This window comes from Staurois parvus, unplaced genomic scaffold (assembly GCF_062004578.1).
Source record: "Staurois parvus isolate SC_StPar_1 unplaced genomic scaffold, SC_StPar_1.0 ptg000137l, whole genome shotgun sequence".
Taxonomy (NCBI): Eukaryota; Metazoa; Chordata; class Amphibia; order Anura; family Ranidae; genus Staurois; species Staurois parvus.
Genome location: NW_028317933.1, coordinates 14366856 through 14390360, shown reverse-complemented (window position 1 = coordinate 14390360; position 23505 = coordinate 14366856). Strand labels below are relative to the sequence as shown.

The following is a 23505-nucleotide window of genomic DNA, read 5'->3' as shown; positions in this document are numbered from 1 at the left end:
TCTGATTTTGGACTCTCCAGCTTTAGTAAATAAACCCCAATGACTGCATGGCACACCACTGGTATCAAGGGGTACATAAAAAAAAAAGAACTCTTGCAAAAAGTTTTAAAGTTTAAGGGCTAGTTCACACTAGATACAGTCCAGTGTGCTTTTCATCTGCATCAAAAATGCATGCACAGTGTTTTCCATGTATTCCAGTGGCCCTAGTTCACACCAGTGCAGTCAGCTCTAGTCAGTTTCCGGTGCAGAAAAAAAAGTAGAACATGCTGCATTTTTTCTGTACAGAACCATACTGGAAGATAGCAAACTGCATCAAAACCGCACCGGAATGGAGTGTGGTGTGAACTGTAAGCAAGAACGTATCTGGAATGTATCCAAAGTGGATGTGAAATTACGGGGGAGACAGCAGATATGGTCCTAGAGTTTTACACAGGCAGATGCAGAAAATATGAATACTCAATGAAAAAAAAACACAAGTATTATTATAGCCCTTCTTTGCTGGTCTCTAATTGCTGAATTTATTGATTTACAGGTTCCAAAACATATTGTTCTTAACAAAGAAGCCAAAGCAGATCTTATAATCACCAACACTTTACATGAAATACTGAGCGTCTGCTCAGTGCTCCTTGAAGGAAGTGGACTTTTTAATGGAGTTGTTCAGAAGGAGTAAGTCATGTCACACTAGCTTTTCCCATTACAACACTAAGATTGTTCAGGTGATTTTATTGAAGGCAGAACCTCCCATTCATATTAACACATCAGTCTGATGTAGGAAACGGTAAGGCAAAGAGAAATTTCTTGAAAAGTATGACAAGGTGTACTCTTCCAGTCTGAATCCATAAACGTTTGCTAACATGTTTGCACATGGATCACCTTGAACAGACTGGTCCTTTCTCAGCAGGGGTGGAATTTCAGTTTAATGCTCAACTCTGGGCTCTAACACTGCACCCCCAGTCACCCCATCTCCCTCCTTGGGTGCCCCCAGGCATGTTTTTATGTTTTCTATATTTATGCCTTCAGGCTGGTCAACTGATGCAGGATCATCTTTTTTCACCCATTAGTAGGCAGTCCAGTATGACTGAGGTTTGCTGCCAGGGGCGGACTGACAAATCATGGGCCCCCCCGGGCAATAGGGGATCATGGGGCCCCTGTGTTCTTGCCCAAACTCAAAAAAGCCTATAAAAAAGGTACCAGGGGCATCTCATGGGGCCCCCTACTGACCCCAGGCCCTCAGGCAGTGCCCGAATTTCCAAATGGTCAGTCCGCCCCTGTTTGCTGCTGACACGTTATCAGTGCTGCCATTTATTTATTCTATTTTATTTATTACAGGTACTTATATTTAGTGTCCTCAATTTACGCAGCACTTTACATATTGTACATTCACATCAGTCCCTAACCCTCAAGGAGCTTACAATCTAAGGTCTCTCCCATATGGAAGAAAAATATATTTGAAATATATCTTAAAAATATTCTTCCCAAATATATTGACATATATTTGAAATACTACAATTTTGGCCATATTCAATATATATATATACACACACTGCATATTGAAATGTACTTTTATTACAAAATACAGTATATGAAAAATATTTAAAAAAAATTATTTCAAATATACTGTATGTCTTTAAAAATACAAATCTACATTTTTGGAATGCATTTACATAATCATCACAATTATGACAAATCACGGCTTGAACTATCTTGCTTTGCATGTAATGAGTCTATCTCATATATTAGTTTCACCTTTTAAGTTGCATTACTGAATTATATGAACTTTTGCACAATATTCTAATTTTTCGAATTTCACCTCTATAAATATTCAACATATATTAAGTGCAAGTGAACAATGATAGGTAAAGGTCATAAAAAGTAGTGATCAATCCATTATCTATTTACCCTTCCCTTTTTTGGTGCCTTTGCTTGTTATCAGTTCACTATGGTTTCACATGTACCACACATTTCATTTCACCTAGAAGGGCAGCTGGGTGTTTATTTTGAGTCCTTTTTAATTTTACTTTATTTTTGTATTATTTATTTTTTATTATTATTGAATTAATTGGCTTATATTTTGAGGCTATCAATGGTTTGTTGAGTCACGTATTATTGCCCTGGGTTGTATTATGCAGGGCTCTGCCGGGTGTTTACTTTATTATTTATAATTTTTTTCTGAGGTATTGATTTGTTATGTGTTAGCGCAACACTTTTTATATATATCCATATATTTTGCTATATCTCGAACAGAGTGTGGGAACACCTGTTGGTGTGTGCAGCTTACACAGTTGAGGTGAAAAGGGACCCATTCGTCCTGCCTGGCAGCACTTTTGATTTCTTTTCATTTATATTAAAGTCTGTAATTTCTGTTTTCAGGCTGCCAGCTTTAAGCCCTGGTGAAAAGGCTCAAATCAACTTTACACTCAATCCTTCTAGGATCGGCAACCGGACCTTGGCAGTGACCCTCAGTTCTGACAAGATAAAAAATCTTAAAAGCTTGTATCAGGTCTTTGTGACTGGGTCTCCTTGATTCTATAGACCTAACTGACATTTTTTACTGATTTACCACGGCCTGTGCAAGGAAAATATTAATATGACAGGAAGACTTGAAGCAATACTTACGATACTGTAGCACCCATATTCTTGCCAACACTGTGCCTAATACTAGTATTAATTAAAATGGTCATAAACGGGCTATTGCAAAAATCTGAATATTCAGAACTAAAGCTTTGCTCCCGATAGAAAAAAATGTACCCTTGCAGTGGAGCCTATCCACTCAATAAGTCTAAGTTAGAGGAATAAGTTACTTATCTTATTCCTTTCCATGACAGGCTTCCTCCACACTGTGACCAAGCCTTAGACATCATTATATACAATGCAGGACCATTGCCTTGTACGTGAGGATGGTGAGGGCCTACAAACGTAAAGTGGGACTTCATCCCACAAGTTTCACTTTAACACCCCCTTACCCCCTCCAGATATTGGAGGTTTTTATTGGGGGGGCAAGAACCCACTGCCACTTCCACTCTGACCATCAAGGTGATCAGAGCAGAAGCTCCCCTCTCTTACTCTCGCCAGCAACCTTCTGGCAATCTTCACAGGTTCCAGGAGGCTGCGGTACCATTAACAAAGCACAGCACGCCTATGCCTAGTGGGAAGCCAACTGTAAAGCCTCAAGAAGTCACAGTCCACTTCCATTAATAAACTAGCCAGGGACCTGAAGGCTGGCGAAGAACTGGCTTGGGCTAAGATGGCGCTGGTTCCTGGGATAGGTAAGTACCCTTTTTTTTTTAAAGTAAGTGGCTACAGTTTTTATAGCTGCTGACTTTTATTTTTTTAACATGGAAGATCCTCTTTAATGAGCATTTGTCCCCGAATGGCCCCACTTCAAGGGTATTTTTTTTTCAACCCATCGTTACATTTTTTTAATGGTACTTACAGAAGATTTATATTTCCTCTCTTTATTTTTATAGTAATTGTCTTTATTAGAAGTTGAAAGCACATATTTTGGGGGCTCCCCTTCTTCGGAGCTTTGATATGTATGAAAATGACTGGCTGGACAGAGGAAAGTGTTGCCGCTGTAGCAAACTTTCAATGCGTGTCTACTTTCCTATACCTGCTGTGGCATCTACATGGATTGAAGAAGAGGGATTCTGTCCCCCCCCAATACCTGTTGGTTTTCAACTGATAATAAAAGAAAATTATTTATACTAAACCACATCAATAATTCGTTTTTTTTGCCACAAATTTTTTACTTATCCACAAAACTTCAACTTGTGTATTAGCCTCCATCCACATACTCATGCAACTTTGGTAAAACGTTGTATGGGTGCATCTTGGATGTGACTTGCCCCTCTGCAAAGTCAGACCCACTGTTGCAGCACTGTTGCATGTAAAACATTCAGGAACAACTTTCATGCAACTTTTGAGGGTTAACATTGAAGTCTATAGCCCTCAAGTTGCATGAAAGTCAAACCAAAGTAGTGCATGAACTACTTTTAGGTTGTTTCAATTTTAAGTCTCACATATATGAATGGTTATCATTGGAAAACATGGGGTACAACTTTTCATGCGATTTTGATGACAAGTTCCACAAGTGTGAATGGGGTCTTAAGGGTCACCTATACGCTGTCTCTCAGTTTCCAAGTAGAACAGCATCATGTAACATGTTTTAATCACTTGACTTAGTTAACACTGGGGGATAATATGTGAGTTGAGGCAGTTAGCAAGGCAGTGGTTTTGCGGTTGTGGCCTCTGACCGCTAACTCTGAAGCTGATGTCTCAGATTCCCATAGCCCTGGTTCACACTAAGTGCGGTTTTGCAATTGCGCTTCTTCACTTGAAGTAGCGCAATTTCAAAACCGCTGGTCAATACAATTTCATGTGTGGCTTGCCTGACATCTTAGTGACTTCATGCACAGATGTCTATGCAAGTCGCACATGAAATCTCCAAAAATAGTGCAGGAGCCTTTTTTCATAATTGGTGCCATACTGCAAAGTTGGAGTTGCACCAATTTGAATGGTTCCATTGCTGGCAATGGGGTGTGACTCATCATAGGATTTGGAACTGTCCAATCACATGACAAATTGTACTGGTATGAACCGGGGCTTATAAATTCATCCCTGTGATCATTGGCTCCATCTAGTGGCCAACACAGGTATATTTTCTCATTGAGGTATTTCAGAAAGCTGTACCACATTGTGGCCACCAGATGGAGTTGATGATATAGGGATTAACCGGTTAGAGAAATTACAGCCAAAAGTGCGACATGCGCAAATGTGTGTGACATTCATCCAAAGAATATTTTATTAAAATAGAGCCCTTAGAATAATATGACTTCAGATTCTTGTATAAGCCTAGTCATTCATGATTGATTCTTAGCAAATCTAACTGTATCCTTTAGTTACTGTAACCTGGAAATAGCTTTATATTCTTTTTCATGGAATGTGCTGCTTTTCATAGAATAACCTTCTACCTCAGTTGTACTGTAGGACAATCATTAGGTTACATCAGTGTACCTTCAACGCCTCTAACAGTTTTCAGCTCTTCAGTTCCTGGAAGTATGGAAAACACGATCTGTTACTGGTCCTTGAGGACTGGTGATGGGAAACATCGTTTAAGATTATTATGAATGTTACTATAGTAGATATCTATGTAATTGAATAAACTGTTTGCACCTTATTGAATGTAGTGTATCATTTTTTCAAGCTGCAAATCAGTGCTTTACAGCTGACATCCAGGATAATCTCTTCCAACTGAACATTGCTCTTTTTATGTACAGCAACAATGTGGAAATGTTTTTAAATACCTGGCGTGGGCAGATAATCAATTTATTTCATCACTGTGGGATCATCAAATTCTAATTTGTTTCCTATGAACTTCAGCAATTGGGAGGAGGGGTCTCCATATCCATAATGCCATATCTAATTCTACCAATCCAGATAGTGTCAATGTAAAGATGGCAGAGCTGATTTGCAGGGGGGGTGGTAACAAGGCTGACTGTCTTGTGTAATGGTGACTTGTCTTCACTAATGGAAACCAATGTTCTATAGCACAGTCCATTGCAAATTAAATGCTGCTGTTTGAATTACTGCAAGTATAATGAAAGCTTCAGGTAAGCAAAGGGCAAGTAAACTTCACTTTTAAATACTTTTTGTAAAGAAGAAAAATGCCCGTTGAGTGTGTGAATGTCAGTGGCACTCATTGTAGTACGTAATATTGTTCTCAGGACCAGGATCTGAACCCATGACCTCCACTACATTTGGCAGTAGCTTTTCTTACTGAGCCTGTGATGCTAGACAGCAGCTTATCTGATTCAGATAATCATGTTTTGTGCCTTATTTATAGTAAAACTTGTACTCCTTGTTCCTCCCATGAACTTCCTATTTAAGCTATGCTTTTACAGTTCCTAATAAAATATAATCAGTGAACGCTTAATATTATAGCAGTTTAAGCACAAAAAAAGGTAACCACAATAAAACCTCCAAAGATACACAAGTAGAAAGTGCAGCGCTAAAAAATGTATATGTACTTAAGTCTGGTAATAAATCATAGTAAAATGTTAAGATCAAGGTAAAATAATAAATCAGTAAAATGATAATTTAATAAAACTGGTGACAGTTTGTGGTAGGTGATAGGTACAGGAGTTGATAATGACTTCACGTTCCAGTGGCGTGGTGATAAATAGTAAAAATACACACTCACCAGATGCGTATCTTTCATTACGCATATAATCAATATAACCAGAGGTCCCCGTCATAGGATGGGATGGATGAGCTGGGCCGTCTTAACGGACTCTCCTCCCTCTGGGTATTGGGCAGCCAAAACGGTCATCTCCCTTAGTATAAATCACCGGGCCTCTTAGGTGGATTGGCAGGATACTGGATAGCTCACACCGGAACTAGCGTCCTCCTCTGAACTGGTGGACTGGTGTCACAAATGAAAATGGCTCCTATGCCTTGAAGTGTGGGCTCTAGAAATGAGCGTTGGCTCTCGAAGGAGCCAACAAAAAATGACCCATGGTGTAGTATTTTATTTAAAAAGAATTTATTAATCCACGTGGTTGGGGACATATGATAAACTCAAAGTATACAAGCAAAAGTATACTGACCATATGTAATAAAAGGTGGCCACCGGACCTATAATAGGAGCCGGTGGCAAGACGTCACGGTGTTATGGCCCCTTTGACGTATTTTGTGCAATTGCACTTCCTTAGAAAGGGAAAAGTTCCTGTTTGTCAGGTTATTGTGCTCTCCCATGCCAATATCCTGCTCCTTTGCATGCTTGCAGCTGTCCTTATCTCTATTACCACTCATTACCAACCTTTGGCTTCTTCCTCTACTACTCTTTCACTTGATCCCAACTTGTAACCATTCGTTTTCAACCTTTGACTTGTTCCTCAACTATGCTTCCTCTTGATCCCAACCTGCAACCTATCTTTTACCTTTGGCTTTTTTACTGACTATGCTTCTGCTTGATCCCTACCTGCTATACTGGACCTCAGCTTGCTTACTTTCTGGTGGGGCAATCCTGAAGACAGTGACCTGGTACTAACATGCAGCAAAACCCATCTTCACCATCAGGAGCCCTGCTAAATACCGGTTAGTGCTTAGACTCCACACCTTGGGTGAGTCCATGTCATCCGTCAGGGTGACCTGCTTGTGTACTCATGACTGCTGAGAAGCCTAGGTGCATTTTGACCACTAACGTAACAAAAAACCTTGCCTCCCAAAAAGACACAGAGGCTGATTAAGTTGGAACTAGGGCAAGGCCACAGCTTTATTGAACTTTCCAGATGTAACAACATTCAAAGAAACCATATAACAATGCCAGTCACGGTTATACTGTGAGCATCCATAACAAAAACACAGATAGTTTATGAGGCCTGTCTTCACCATCAGTGCCAGACAGGCAATAAACTGACCCCAAAATTAAACTTGAGGGCATAGCCCATAGAGCAATATCAACCGCTGGCAAGGTAAAACCACCAATAAAGCTGTGACAAAACTCACAACGGGTGGGAGGGTAGGCAACTTTTGTGATGTCTGAATCTCCTCAGAGAGGTGTCACATTCCTCCTCACTGCTGCAAATGGTACCGTCTCCTCTTTATCCCACAAATCCTTTGCATATGTAAACAGAAACACTTACATAGTGTAGTATCTAAATATAGTGTAATTTATTAAAAAAACTAGGTGCACTCACATTTAAAAGTGTCCTGGTGGGACACCGCAGTAAAAAAACTTGTTATAATATATTTTCAATGTGCTCAGGAATTTCCAAGATGGCGGCTCATAAACTTCCAGTTTAGCGGCTTGACGCCATTGGCCCACCCTACACGTTACGTCATGTCAGACTGTCAAGGTCCTACCTTTTCCTGAGGTTATGTTACTCCATGTGCTGGCGTCCATCTTGGATTCTGCTGTGCATGATGGGAATTTTTTTATGCCTTCAGGTTTCTGTGGTCCATCCCCCAGAGGGGTGTGGCTGATGACATATAAGCCTGTGGCCCGCACATGCTCTTTGCACTTGTGTCTTGTGTCTTTGTGTTGCTATTACTCTGTTCTGACTCTCGTGACTCTCCTGGTATCTGATTCGGCTTGTGACTTGACATTCTTTGTATTCTCCTTTGATCTGACCCTCTGTTGCTGAACCCGGCTCGTGACCTGTGATTCTCGTCTGCTGTCCTGTACTGTTTTGTCCTGTTGTTGTTGACCCCGGCTTGTCTGACTACTCTTTTGTCTCTTCCACCAGCTACACGCCATTGGCGGCGGACATTACCGCAGCTGAGGTGTCTCGGGGGCCGCGACCTGGTTCCTGGCTGCGTCAAGTCCATCCCCACCATCAGGGGCCCTGGTGAAGGGCAGCCTGGGACTTAGACTCCGCGCCCTGAGGGACTTCAGTCTGTGGGTGGTGGTTGTCGTCAGCCAGCGCGTTACATTGTTAGGCCTGCCTGTCCGTTCCTCAGCTCCTGCCCTGACACAGAACCATTCATAGTACATAGGACTAATCTTCCATACTACATTCATTATGCAACAAGATTAAAATTCATAATATAAAATTTAAATATACCATAAAAGTACATATAAATAAAATGTCCCATAAGGTACATAAATATACGAACATTGCATCAGAACACCCCCAGATTCAATGTAGTTTCAGTGAGTACATATTTTGAATTAAAGTAAATATAGGTAAAATATGAAAATCCTCTCTAAACATTCACTGCTTTATAAATCTTGGGGCTCGGCTCAAGAACCTTTCACAACTTACTGTAATAAGAATAGCTTCAAGAACAAAACTGTAATGCAGTTTTGGGGAGCTAATAAGAACTTCAGCCAAATGTTTTTTTTTCTTGTGATAGTGTATCAAAAAAAGTAATATATTGCAGTTTACCATGATGAAGTGGCTTCATTCGTTTTCCTTTTTTTCCCTTGATGATCTCTATAGTAATACATTTCCTGTCCTAGGGTGACTCACTATACTGTATCTATAGAGGAGCAATGTTGGCACTCAGGAAATGTTTATGACTGTAGAACTCCTCTTCCCCATAACATGAAGGTGATGTGTTCTGTAATTCACAGTGGTAATCTGGGCCGGGATGGTAAAAGAGCGCTGTGTTCTCAGTATACTACAGGAAGTTGCAAGCTCACTGGATTTCTGGCAGGAGGAACAGTTTTTTACCCTTATGGAATTGATTTACCAAAAAGTTTTTAATAGTATATAATGTACGGTATTTAACAGACTAAAAGTGAGCAAAAAAGAGACGTTTCCATCCAATTTATTTAATAATTATTCATGACTATTGCACCAGAGATAGGCTCGTCCACTTCCCCATTACCACCATTACCGTTCCGCACCAACCCCCTTCCCCTTAACCAATTATACTAACAAAAGACATAACACCAATTTTGGAGTAAATGGCCAACATGGCCTTTTATTAACAACTCAAGTTACAATACACCAACCATTCCTTATAACAGAAACCCACATAATTGTTGTTGGTCTTCGAAGGCACCCCAAAACGATCCGAAATGCACCTGCGGACAACCATATACACTAGGCCTCCAGCCGCAACCAACCAGCTCAGAGACAACCATACCGTCCGCAGTGCAGCACCACCACCTTCCAGTTAAACCTTGGTTAACTGGGAATGTCCCCGGGCATCCCATACCACGGATGGGTCCCACACCATTGTTGTTTACCTTCCAAATAAGAACCGCCTCCAAAGACCAACAACCGCCACCAACCATTCCTTATAACAGAAACCCACAGAATTGTTGTTGGTCTTCGAAGGCACCCCAAAACGATCCGAAATGCACCTGCGGACAACCATATACACTAGGCCTCCAGCCGCAACCAACCAGCTCAGAGACAACCATACCGTCCGCAGTGCAGCACCACCACCTTCCAGTTAAACCTCGGTTAACTGGGAATGTCCCCGGGCATCCCATACCACGGATGGGTCCCACACCATTGTTGTTTACCTTCCAAATAAGAACCGCCTCCAAAGACCAACAACCGCCCATGAACCAACATAATCCCCCCCTCTACCTGGAGGGACCCAAAACTCACCCAAACAGGGAGGGCGGGAGGGAAGCTCACACTCTTGCCGTCCAGCTAACTGACTCCCCCTCACAGAACCTCCCATCCTAAGGTGCAGCAAAACCCCACCTACACCAACCTCTACCAATCAGCTACCCCCCACTAACAATAACAAAATCCTCCTGGAGCTACCTTAACCCTTTCTGCTCTTCCTTCCCCCACTCTGGGCCTAGTCATGTATGCCCTGCGCTATTTCTTCTTTCTTTCGCTACGGGCATTTCTTGACTATTGCACCAGAGATAGGCTCGTCCACTTCCCCATTACCACCATTACCGTTCCGCACCAACCCCCTTCCCCTTAACCAATTATACTAACAAAAGACATAACACCAATTTTGGAGTAAATGGCCAACATGGCCTTTTATTAACAACTCAAGTTACAATACACCAACCATTCCTTATAACAGAAACCCACATAATTGTTGTTGGTCTTCGAAGGCACCCCAAAACGATCCGAAATGCACCTGCGGACAACCATATACACTAGGCCTCCAGCCGCAACCAACCAGCTCAGAGACAACCATACCGTCCGCAGTGCAGCACCACCACCTTCCAGTTAAACCTTGGTTAACTGGGAATGTCCCCGGGCATCCCATACCACGGATGGGTCCCACACCATTGTTGTTTACCTTCCAAATAAGAACCGCCTCCAAAGACCAACAACCGCCACAGCACGCTGGGTAAGCCCTTACCCATGCGTGCCACGCCACAAACAAACAGCCCGCTGCATGCCATCCTGCAGATCCAGGGACCATAAATCCGTCCCAACCGCATTCAAATGTACCCCATCGCACCTGAGATACCGCCAAGTATCCACCTCCAACTCCAAGCGCCAGACCACCAACCCCCCATGGTGACTAAAGAAACGCCCCACCTCTCTGTTAACCTTAATCCGAGCCTTATTGAGACTCTCTACCGACCGCGCCCAACGCCAAGAGGCACGGGCGACAATGTCGGACCACACCACCATCCCCGGATAAGCCCGCCGCAACTGAAGAAAGTCCAGCTTGACATCTCGCACCAGCTCCCGCTCAGCGTGCCTGAAAAAACACCCATGCCCCACTGGACGACGGGACAAAAATTCCCGAACCGCCCGCACCGGGCACACCAGCGAAGCCGGAAGAACAAAAAAACGCACCCGACCACCACGTCCCAATTGGTCCGTCTTAGACCGACGTACCAGCACCTCCACCCATTCACCGAAGCACCTGACTTCATCCACCAATAACCCCCCAAGAACCGATTTGGACGGGCTAACGAGCTCCCCAATACGCAACGCCCCAAAAAAAGGCTACCGCAAAAGCCGCCCGAAATAAGCACACCTCAAAGTCCGAAGAACACACAGACCACCAATGCACAAACAAAGACCCCAACAACTCAAAAGACACCGGACGACGAGAATCCTTACATCGATGAGCGCTCCGGTAACCCCGGAGAGCCTGCCGAACCCAAAAAATCTTCAGTGAAATCCTGACACCCTTGCAACTTAAAGAAGAATGCCAAACCCGCCAGTCGGCGATCCACCGCAGCAGCCGACACCCCCCGCTCAAAATTCCGCGCCACAAAGTACAATACCGCCAAAAACACCTCCGGCCCCCGGGGATCAATCTCAACCCGCTGTAGCAGATCCAGCCACTCCCACCAGACCCTAGAGTATGCAGACCAAGTCGCCTCACTCACCGAACGCCGGATCCAGCCCGCAAGGACTCCAAGGCAAACTCCCACAGCCCGTCGGGACAAGGAACCCCGTGTTGCTCCGCCGCCGGCGCCACCTCTCGGAATTTGTCCCACTAAAAGCGAGACAAAGCGTCAGCCACAGTGTTATCAACCCCAGGGAGACGCACCGCATGGAGAAAAACATTCAGACGCAGACAACGCAACACTAAATGGCGAAGCAAGGCCACCACCGGTCGTGAAGAAGCTGAGACCCGATTGATGACCTGAACCACCCCCAAATTGTCACAGTGACAATGCACGTTTAGATTTCGAAAATCCTCTCCCCAAACCTCAACCGCCAACACCGGAAAAAGTTCCAACAACACCAAGTTGCGAAGAAAACCCGCCTCCCGCCAGGAAGCTGGCCACGAGGCCGTACTCCATCAACCCTGGAAAAAGCCCCATAGCCCGCCGACGCCGCCGCGTCCCTGAACCATTCCAAGTCAAAAATTGCTAACAGGGCCAGACATCCAGAGAGCCCGCCCATTAAACGAATCCAAAAAGGTGTGCCACAAATGCAAGTCCTCCCGATGATCCCGAGTCAACCGAATAAAATGTAAAGGGGAGGTAATCCCTGCCGTCGCCGCCGCCAACCGGCGGCAGAACACCTGACCCATGGGCAGAATCCGACAAGCGAAGTTAAGTTTTGCCCAACGACTGTAAGGCCCGCAGCTGAATTTTTCGCTTGCCCCAGCACCCCACGTAGTTCCCCTTGTAGAGCCACCAGCTTAACCTCAGGCAAGCGGCACTCCATTGTGCCGGAATCCAAAACAATGCCCAAGAAAGTCATCTCCATAGCCGGGCCCACAGTCTTATCCACCGCCAGAGAAACCCTGAAACGTTCAGCAAAGTGTTGCAAAGTGGCCAGCAAAACTGCACATACTCCGGAATCTGGCGGACCCACGCAAAGAAAATCATCCAAATATTGGATGACCGAATTCACCCCTGAGACATCCCGCACCACCCACTCCACGAATGAACTGAACCTCTCGAACAAAGCGCAAGATATAGAACACCCCATAGGAAGGCACTTATCAACGTAAAAATAGCCCTGCCAATGACAACCCAAAAAACGAAAACTGTCCGGATGGACTGGCAACAGCCGAAAAGCCGACTCAACGTCCGATTTCGCCATGAGCGCACCGCGCCCATACCGACGGACCCAGAAAACAGCCACATCAAAAGATGTGTAAGACACCGAACATGACTCCGAATCAATAGCATCATTCACCGACCCCCCCTTAGGGAAGGACAGGTGGTGAATTAACCTAAACGCATTCGGCTCCTTCTTGGGCACAACCCCCAAGGGAGAAACAACCAAATCCGAAAACGGAGCGCAAGCAAACGGACCCCCCATGCGTCCCAACCCCACTTCCTTACGCAACTTAGCCGAAACCCCCTCCTCATGCCGCAAGGCTGACCGCAAATTCCGAGCTAAGGGAGGAATCAAAGTCAAAGTACACGGGATGCGAAAACCCTCCGAAAAACCCGCCGGCAGCAGCACTGCAGCTGCGCGATCAGGATACCTCTTTAAGAAAAGCCCCATCCTTTCCACTCGCACCGGAGTCGTCCCTCTTACCAGCATGCTCTCCGGAAAGGCCTCGACCCCGCTGGAAACAGCGCGACAAGGGATGGGAGCCCCCGCACCCGGAATATTTGTGCCTAAAACGGCAAGACCCACCAAATCAACACGTCCCCTCTTGGAACTGCCAGAAGAACCCCTGACGCCTGGAGGCCGATTGTCCCGGGGAGAACGAACCGCCGGCCCCGCTCTGAAAAAACAAACCAGGGGCCCTCGCCGGTGTCATGAGTCGCATCCAGAGGCCAACGTCCTTATGATCCCAACGCAACGACTGGCGAACCGCCCTCCGCTGCCTAAACTGCTCAGCGTACCGAAGCCACGCAGTACCCCCAGAAACCCTGTGAGCCTCACCAATGGCATCAAGGTAACAGAACAGTGCCGAGCAATGTTCAGGAGCCTCCTCCCTAATCACACTAGCCATGATCGCGAACGCCTGCAACCAATTTGCAAAGGTACGCGGGATAAAACGAAAACGCCGCTGCTCCGCTTCCACCTGCCTACTCTCGTCAACCCGGGACCCTTCAAAAGGAAAACGCTCCAAAGGCAAGAGTGAGAATATATCAACGTACTCCCCACTCCAAAGCTACTCCCGTACCTCCGACTGTAAATGCGCACCCAAAGGGCCCTCAAAACACACGTACACTTCGCCCCTGGCCGAGTCCGCCAAGCCGACAGGCCCGGACACCCTCGAATCCGCACCCAACACCGCGGAGGGGGCCGCAGAACCCCGATCACCTGTCGTGGCCGGAACAACCCCTAGCCCAGACCCCGGAGGAGAAGAGACCCCCGGACGCCGCACGTCCCCACTGTCCTGTACAAGAACCCCGAAACCTTCCCCACCATCCGGCGGGAGCCACGCAGAAGCAAGCCCAGGCGCCCCACTCAAGACGCCACAACAGGTCCCGCAAACCGGAAATCACATCACCGAGACCCCCACCCATACCCGACGGGGGAACGCCGACAGTGCACGCCGCAGAGGCCGCGCCCACCGTAGCGGCCCTACCACCCCCCAGCAGGTCCCGTAACGCAGAAGAAAAAGAGATAGACCCCAGAACAGGTAACTCACCAGGCTGCCCAGGAGATGCCCCTTCAGCCGCGTGCTCACGATCCACCGTTGTAGAGCAGCCAGCCGTCGCCCCCGCATCGGGTTCCGACAGCTCGCCCTCCGACCTCTCGTCCTCCGCACGCTGTTCAGATGGCCTCCCGGTCCCAGGAGCCACGGGTCCTGCTGGTCTGTGCCGCTCACGACTCCGCCTCCCGGCACCAGACACGCTCACCGCCGTCCCTGGGCTCCGACCTGCAGCACTGCCAGCTGCCCTCCGCCCAGCTCCAGTCTTCCGCTGATGCTGCTGTGGAGCAAGAGCACCAGACCATCCAGGGGGCCCGCCGGCCGCAGCAGTAGACAGCCCAGCAGCCGCAGAACTCCCGGCTGCACTCCGTCCAGTGCCGATCCCACGCTGCTGCCTCACTGGAGCCGGAGCCCCAGACTTCTCAGGGGGCCCGCCGGCCGCAGCAGGAGACAGCCCGGCAGCCGCAGCTGTGCGCCTCCCACGCAGGGCTCCCTCCCTGACCGGCACCTTGTCAGTGGAGGAGCCGCAGATTCTGCTTCTGCCTCCATGCCGTGTGGGCGCGGGGGGGGGGCTTCCCCCGCACGAGGCCCCGCCCACTGAGCTCCGCCGATGGCGGGGATTCCTCCCGGCTTCCCCGCTAGCAGAGGCAAGGGAGCGCCCTGCAAGCGGAGCCGGAGGGGCCCGAGCGGGGCTCCCATGGTGGTGCTGAGCTCTGGGAGGGGGGGGGGGAGCCCGGGCTAAAGCGTTCCGGAGGCCTAGACCTCCGAGCACGTGGGCCCTCCCGCCCCCCTGCTGCAGGTGATGAGCCCGGATCCTGCAAGAGATCCGAGACACGGCTCTGCAGCCAGTCCATCCCCCTGTCCTCTGCTGCCTCCTGCAGCTGAGCCAAAAGGCTGTCCATGGCAGGGCTAAAGGTGGCCTGAAGCAAGGTGTGCTAAACAGACACCAAGCTCACACTCTTGCCGTCCAGCTAACTGACTCCCCCTCACAGAACCTCCCATCCTAAGGTGCAGCAAAACCCCACCTACACCAACCTCTACCAATCAGCTACCCCCCACTAACAATAACAAAATCCTCCTGGAGCTACCTTAACCCTTTCTGCTCTTCCTTCCCCCACTCTGGGCCTAGTCATGTATGCCCTGCGCTATTTCTTCTTTCTTTCGCTACGGGCATTTCTTTATAATAATATGCATGCAATAAACATTCTGATGTGCCAGCTAATCTGTACATCATAACATAGTAAATTGGCTTGAGAAAAGACACATGTCCATTCAACTCAACCAACACATATCCATAGAACTCTAAACTCACAGCTGATCCAGATGAAGCCCGAAAACCATTTTAGTCCGGTGTGTTCCAAAGGGAAAAATACATTTGCATGACCCCCTAAAGTGATCGGATACTTTCTGCATCCACAATAAATAGCGGGTGTTGTTGCTGACAGGCAGTTTGCTGATGTTTTGGCTTTGATATTTTACCCTGATACCACCCATGTAACACATATGTGCAGCAACAAAAGGGTGGGTTGTAATGCCCACATGTGGCACATATGCATCACTGAGCAGCTGATGTTTTTGTGCTGAAAGTGTGCTCACTGAGTGCTCCCAGCACAGAGACTGAGCTGTTAAACACCGCTCTTGATTCCTACTAATGATTGGTAGCCATTGGGTCCACCACCAGATCATGTGACCACTTGAAAGACAACTACTGTTGTCACATGATCCTTCCCATCACTTGGGTGTCCAACAGGGGCGAACTGACAACTCATGGGGCCCCCGGGCAATAGGGAATCATGGGGCCCCTGTATCCTTGCCCAAACTCAAAAAAGCCTATGAAAAAGGTACCAAGGGCATCTCATGGGGCCCCCTACTGACCCCGGGTCCTCGGGCAGTGCCCAAGTTTCCAAATGGTAAGTCCAACCCTGGTGTCCAGAAACATTTAAAATGTCACAGGGGCTTGTGGGAAGGGGTTATTTGCAGTTGCCATGCACACAGCTAGTGATGTGATTGTAAAATATCAAAGTAAGAATTTGTGTCACATACCTGGTCAAGGCCAAGCTGGCGGAAGGGTTTCCCCTTACACCTCCTGTCCTGTTTCTCCTGAAGATGGTGACATGATATAACAGGGCACGGAGTGGCATGGGTGCCTGGTCGGAGATCCTGGATGGAAGACACTTGCAGTCAGTGCCAAGCAGCAAGCAGACTGGTGGACTGGCAGATGCGGAGACACAGCAGCAGGTGCAGAAAAGCAGGTAGCAAGGCAAGCAGGCAGATGCAGGTTCTCAAGTTCCCAGACAGGCAAAAGTTGGCAGGTGGAGGTACAGAATCGGTACCAGAGGCAGAATCAGGGCCAGAGACGATACCGGAGCAGCAGGCAGAGTCAGGTCACAAGCCGGAGTCAGCAACAAGGTATCAGGAACAAGCAAAGTCAATCATGCTGGGTAGACACAGGAGCTAGCACAGGATCAGGTCACAAGCGCAGCTTTAAATAGACAAGTGGTAGACAAGTGGGCGCCAGATACCCACACTTGCTCATGCTAATGCACTTGCGTGCGAATTAGGGCACGTCTAGTTCTATTATGTGCATATCTTAGCGCACGGCCGCACATGCGATTCCTTGACAATTTGAGTGAAATAAACTTTGTAGTTTAATGAGTACATTAAAATGAGAGGTTTATATTAAAAATTGCTACAATAAGCTTGAAAGTTTCAATCAAAAAACTTTTCTGTAAAACAGGTTACAATTTTTGAACACTTCTATAAAAGCTGAGGAACAAAGACATCTGCTAGGATGTTTTGTCTTCCTTTATGGAAAGTCATGAATGGCCTGCTTATAGTTCCATCTGGCATTCTTCAGACGCTTTGGAGCCCATATTCACTTTCATTCCTGGTCCTTCATTTTACCACATAGCTGTACTTGTCATTGGTACCATAGAAAAATCTATGGATATTTTGCCTTTCCCCTTCACCTTTTTAAACGTGGTTTCAGCACCAATTCCAGTTTAAGTCTGACAAACTGTTTTCAGCCCAATGGATGTACAGGTGTACTCACAAACCTAATTACAAGAATGTTTTTGTTTGCTGGGTGAAGTCTCTGTCACTCATTATTACATAGGATTTATATAGTGCCAACAGTTTGCACAGAGCTGTGCGATAAAGAAATAAAGAAATAAAATATCTACAATATCATCTGTTTGACAAAACGGTGTTAATAAACAATATCTTTTCCAGATCTATAGATGCCATGAGTGAAAGTGTATATACCAGAGCTGATCTATTCAAAGGGCTTTGTCCCCAAATGCAAGTGAAAACCGCAAAGCACCCTTAAATGTCCATAAACTCAAAAGTGCAGCTAAACTCAAAAGTCGCACTCAAAAGTTGCACCACCTAAAAACGTAGCCCTCCATTTCCTTAACCCTTAACTATTCCTTAAAACAATCTTCCACCACTAAAACGTAATATACTTTAACTATAAATCTAAGTCTTAAGAGCCTACAGTATGTATAAAAAAAATGTGCAGTGCAGATTATATAAGCATTCACACAGGTACAACAAATTATATTGGTATTGTTTGTAATATTAGAAAGTGGTCTTTAAGCAAACAGTCAACAGCATATACACCCCCATATTCTGAAGATTTACTCCTCCCCAGTGTACAATATTACTTGCCTTAGCAGGTGATTGCGTCATTAAGGCAAGCTATGGAAGAAAAATGTACAGTACAGAAAGGCAGACCTGGGGTCATATTTTGATAGAGAACAGAGAAAAATGTTGTGATGAGCAGAGTGCCATGGCAAAATCTAAGCTTGGCCATATTGTACTGAATGGTGGGCCTTTCTTCAGACATAGGACATAATTAAATAGCCTTATAGTAAAAAAAGAGAAAAGAGCACAGATCTCGTGCAATAAAAACGAGAACATTTTATGATAAAAGTGGTGACTCACACACAGTGCACATCAGGCCAGAGGAGGACAGTCCAGTATTTGCCATGGCCAGTGGTAGGGCTAGAAGATATTCTTGCAGCTGTCACTCCTGCATAGGAATGAGCTTCCAGTTTGATCCAAACACAGATTCAGGCAGAAATTTGCATGTTCAGGCATTCATTTCACTACTATATATGACAGCTGCCATCTCCTGTACCTGCTGTGTCCTTAGCAACCCATTTACGTCACCTGACCCCACGTATTTACTGTCCAAGAATCCTCAGCAATGTAAACAAAGCTTCCAGGGAAAGTTTTTAGAAAATGGCGTGGGGTTCCTCCCTAATTCCTACAAGGCCCTTCAGGTTTGGTTTCAACTTTAATTATGTTCCAGACCTGAAAGGTTGCTATGTACCCATACTGTATATGCTATGTACAACTTAGTATGTACAGTGAAGGAGTCAGCAGCATGTAACATACAAGGTAGAATACAGAGTACAGAGGTCAGGATTATTTAACATAGTGACCCCTACATTGTAACTAAGAAAAAACATTTCAGTAATCAACAGGAAATAAAAAAGCTTTGTGTCAGAGGTCGAAAAAATTACTGGTGTTGGTGGACAATGGGAGAAAAAAAAATCTGTCTGTGAGAGTGCTTTGGCATCTGTGTGAGGATAAAAGGGTACAGCGTGCATGTTCAGTGGGAGCAAAGAAGGCTCTAGAGCTAGTGGTCAATGGAACAACTTTCTTCACATTATTGTATACCAAAAATCTAGTCTGGTAGTCAGTGGTTAATAAAGACTGAAATGAAGAGGACTGTATCTGGGGAACCAGAGCACTGTAGAAGATTCATGCCATTGAGAAGTACAATCAGAACTCAAGCAGGCTGACCAGGGAGACATGGGCACGTAGAATGACAAGTGTATCAGTGCTCTAACACCAACCTAATATATGTTTGCAAACGGAGGAGGGACTGGAGCTTGCTGAGTGCATTAGTCCCTACTTAGGTACCTATTAGCTACTTGGACCTGGTAGTCCCTCATAGTTGGAACTGTTTGTGTAAAATGTTAAAGCAGTGAAGCAATGCTCTATGTGCATGCAAAATACCCCAAACTATATATTTTAAATTCATGGAATGTGTTTTCTCTACAATTACACCATCAACATAATTATAAACGAATATAATTAAATAACAAATAATTCATAAATTATAGTCTCTTAATGTGCAAGCATGCAGTGATTCTTCAAAGTGCAAACGTGCGGTAATTCTTCATAAAGTGCAACGAGTCCGTAGTGCTCCTCTCCGGTGGTCCCAATTACTCACTAGCTCCCGTGGACTCTTATAAGAACAAGAGTCTAATGCACTTGTGTATTATATAGATTCATCTGGAAGTTGTAGTCCTCCTGAGGGTCCGGTCCTCATTCTAGTCCTCCGTTGTCAATTTCCCATTTATGAGAATAAGCTGCTCATAAAGTACTGTATAAAGAGAAAAGGAGGGCCCACATAGTGAAATATCATTTATTTAAAATTAGAGTTAAAATCGTGTTCCGCTCACATGCAATAGCAGATAGAAAAGGATACAAACACCAGACCAGAGGTAGCGCACCAGTGTGCATTCCACCAGCCAGAAATAATGTCACCAGCGGCTCCCAGGCAATGCATTTTGCCCTTCCCACTGAGCGTTCTCAAAGGCTAGAGTTTGTGGTGAATAATGGCTCATAAATACAGGATCTCCACCTACTCCACCCAGTATACCCTAAGATGTCATTTCCTTTTCCTCAATCCTCTGTCTTAATACTACAAATTGGGTGTATCTATGCCAAAGCGATCTAAAGGTGAAACTCGAAAAATTAGAATATCGTGCAAAAGTTCATTCATTTCAGTAATGCACCTTAAAAGGTGAAACTAATATATGAGATAGACTCATTACATGCAAAGCAAGATAGTTTAAGCCGTGATTTGTCATAATTGTGATGATTATGGCTTACAGCCAGGGGCGGACTGACAACTCATGGGGCCCCTGGGCAATAGGGGATCATGGGGCCCCTGTGTCCTTGCCCAAACTCAGAAAAGCCTATGAAAAAGGTACCAGGGGCATCTCATGGGGCCCCCTACTGACCCCGAGCCCTCGGGCAGTGCCCGAGTTTCCAAATGGTCAGTCCGCCCCTGCTTACAGCTCATGAAAACCCCAAATCCACAATCTCAGAAAATTAGAATATTACATGCAATCAATAAATCAAGGATTGTACATAGAACAATATTGGACCTCTGAAAAGTATAAGCATACATATGTACTCAGTACTTGGTTTGGGCCCCTTTTGCAGCAATTACTGCCTCAATGCAGCGTGGCATGGAAGCTATCAGCCTGTGGCACTGCTGAGGTGTTATGGAAGACCAGGATGCTTCAATAGCGGCCTTCAGCTCTTCTGCATTGTTCGGTCTCATGTCTCTCATCTTTCTCTTGGCAATGCCCCATAGATTCTCTATGGGGTTCAGGTCAGGTGAGTTTGCTGGGCAAATCAAGCACAGTAATTCCACGGTCATTGAACCAGGTTTTGGTGCTTTTGGCAGTGTGGGGAGGTGCCAAGTCCTGTTGGAAAATGAAGTCAGCATCCCCATAAAGCTCGTCTGCGGAAGGAAGCATGAAGTGCTCCAAAATCTCCTGGTAGATGGCTGCGTTGACCCTGGACTTGAAGCACAGTGGACCAACACCAGCAAATGGCTCCCCAAATCAACACAGACTGTGGAAACTTCACACTGGACTTCAAGCATCATGCAGTGTGTGCCTCTCCATTCTTCCTCCATACTCTGGGTCCTTGGTTTCCAAATGAGATGGAAAAGTTGCTCTCATCAGAAAAGAGTACTTTGGACCACTGAGCAACAGACCAGGTCTTTCTTTAACCCAGGAAAGACGCTTCTGACGTTGCTTGTTGTTCAGGAGCGGCTTGACGAGAGGAATACGACATTTGAAGCCCATGTCCAGGATCTGTCTGTGTGTGGTGGCTCTTGATGCACTGACTCCAGCCTCAGTCCACTCCTTGTGAAAGTCCCCAACACTTTTGAATGGCCTTTTCCTGACAATCCTCTCCAGGCTGCGGTCATCCCTGCTGCTTGTGCACCTTTTTCTTCCACACTTTTCCCTTCCACATAACTTTCTATTAATATGCTTTGATACAGCACTTTGGGAACATCCAACTTCTTTTGAAAAAACCTTTTGAGGCTTTCCCTCCTTATGGAGGGTGTCAATGATGGTTTTCTGCACAACTGTCAGGTCAGCAGTCTTTCCCATGATTGTGATTCCTACTGAACCAAACTGAGAGACCATTTAAAGGCTCAGGAACCCTTTGCAGGTGTTATGGCTTAATTAGCTGATTAGAGTGGGACACTTTGAGCCGAGAATATTGCACCTTTTCACAATATTCTCATTTTCTGAGATTGTGGATTTGGGGTTTTCATGAGCTGTAAGCCATAATCATCACAATTATGACAAATCACAGCTTGAACTATCTTGCTTTGCATGTAATGAGTCTATCTCATATATTAGTTTCACCTTTTAAGTTGCATTACTGAAATAAATGAACTTTTGCACGATATTCTAATTTTTCGAGTGTATAGCCTGTATCCATCTGGCATGCCACACATTAACCCATTACTGCCAGTGCCTCCTGGCCCTTTAAGAGTTTCAGAAGCCGGGAGGCGGAATGAACAGGGCGGAGTTTAGGGATCATGTGACCGCTGTGACGCATTGTCACGGCGGTCACATGATCGGGAAAGTTCCCGATTGAAAGAGCAGACCGGAACCTTTCCGTGAGTACCGGACATGTATGCTGGGAGTGCGCAGGGTGCGTGCTCTCAGCACATATGTTTTTTGTTAATTGCACGCAAATGTGCGGCTGCTCGGCTTCTAGGCCCAGACGCCGGGAGGCTGCACATTTGTGTGCGGCCGGCGTGAAGAGGTTAAAGTACTGTGAGTTGGGGATAGGCAACTGGAATATATGCTTCCTGGGGTAAACAGTCTTTCAGGCACAGATACCAAAACCAGTGCGATTAGTGGCAAACAGTGAAGGTGTTTATTAGTGCTATTTACAAAAGACTATATACAAAGTGCTGTACAGTGTTTAACCAAAATAAAAAGGGCAGGAAAATATATATAAAAAAGAAAAAAACTTGTCCTGGCTCTCACTACACAGTAATGCAGGTCTTAACTATCAGATTGATCAAGCCTACCACTTGTCAGCCACAACCTACACAGCTAGTTAGTTTCCACCAACCTTTCAGCTCTCTAAACAGGACTTGTCTGATCCCCAGGTCGAAAGCTCTGGCTAGAGGTCTCAGGTGGATTTTATTGCCCATGGAGAGCGAGGTAAACCCTGCACTGGACCTCTTATCAGAGATCCCTGACTCCCGGTTCAAATATATACGGCCGTGCGGGCCGCGTTTTGTACGGGCACGAGAGCCCATTCATTGAATGGACTCCCGTGTCCGTGACACGCAGGGAAGAAGTCTCTGCACTTCTTTCAAAAACGCAGCCCGCATGGGAACCTCGGTTTCCAGTACGGTAGCGTTTTCCAGTGCGGGCAGCGTGCCATTAGAACTAATGGCATCCACTCACGGGTCCGCAATTCTCTGTGTGGGTGGTGCGGGTGGTGCGGGTGGTGCGGTGGTGCGGCTGCACAGATTTTCATGAGGATCCGCAGCGGCACCACCCGCACAGATGTGCACCTAGGGTAAAGGTATAGATAAGGAACCTGGGAGATCTATAAACCCCTAACAGGACTTTCCCAGGGTTCCTTTGGGACGCGCTGCCACACTACATAATATAGGTAAATCATATAAAATATAATATATAATATATATCCATAAAAAATATAATTACATCAGTTATATATGATAAATGAATAAATACAAAACATTTACATTAAACAGCCTATGATTCCTTTTTTCCTGCTTACTTATTCCCCCTAGTGGTAAGATTGCATATGGCAAGTAAGCTACACAATTACTTTTAATCACCTTACATATGGCATACATGACCTAACATATGGCATGTTGACAAACATTAAAAATTTTTAATAAAGCAGTTGATATCAATATCCACATTTAACCCCATCGGTAACATA

At 45.8% G+C, this 23505-nt stretch overlaps 1 protein-coding gene across 1 annotated transcript in view; it reads left to right on the top strand.

The window, feature by feature from the left end:
* The window catches only part of LOC149465850 (protein-glutamine gamma-glutamyltransferase E-like), a 48033-nt gene extending 42857 nt beyond the window's left edge, over window positions 1-5176 (top strand). Inside the window, exons 12-13 of the mRNA XM_089673381.1 lie at window positions 533-666; window positions 2371-5176. Coding sequence (XP_089529507.1) covers window positions 533-666; window positions 2371-2524 — 288 coding nt within the window. The 3' untranslated portion in view covers window positions 2525-5176. The remainder of the gene's footprint in view (window positions 1-532; window positions 667-2370) is intronic.
* Window positions 5177-23505: the final 18329 nt, after the last annotated feature.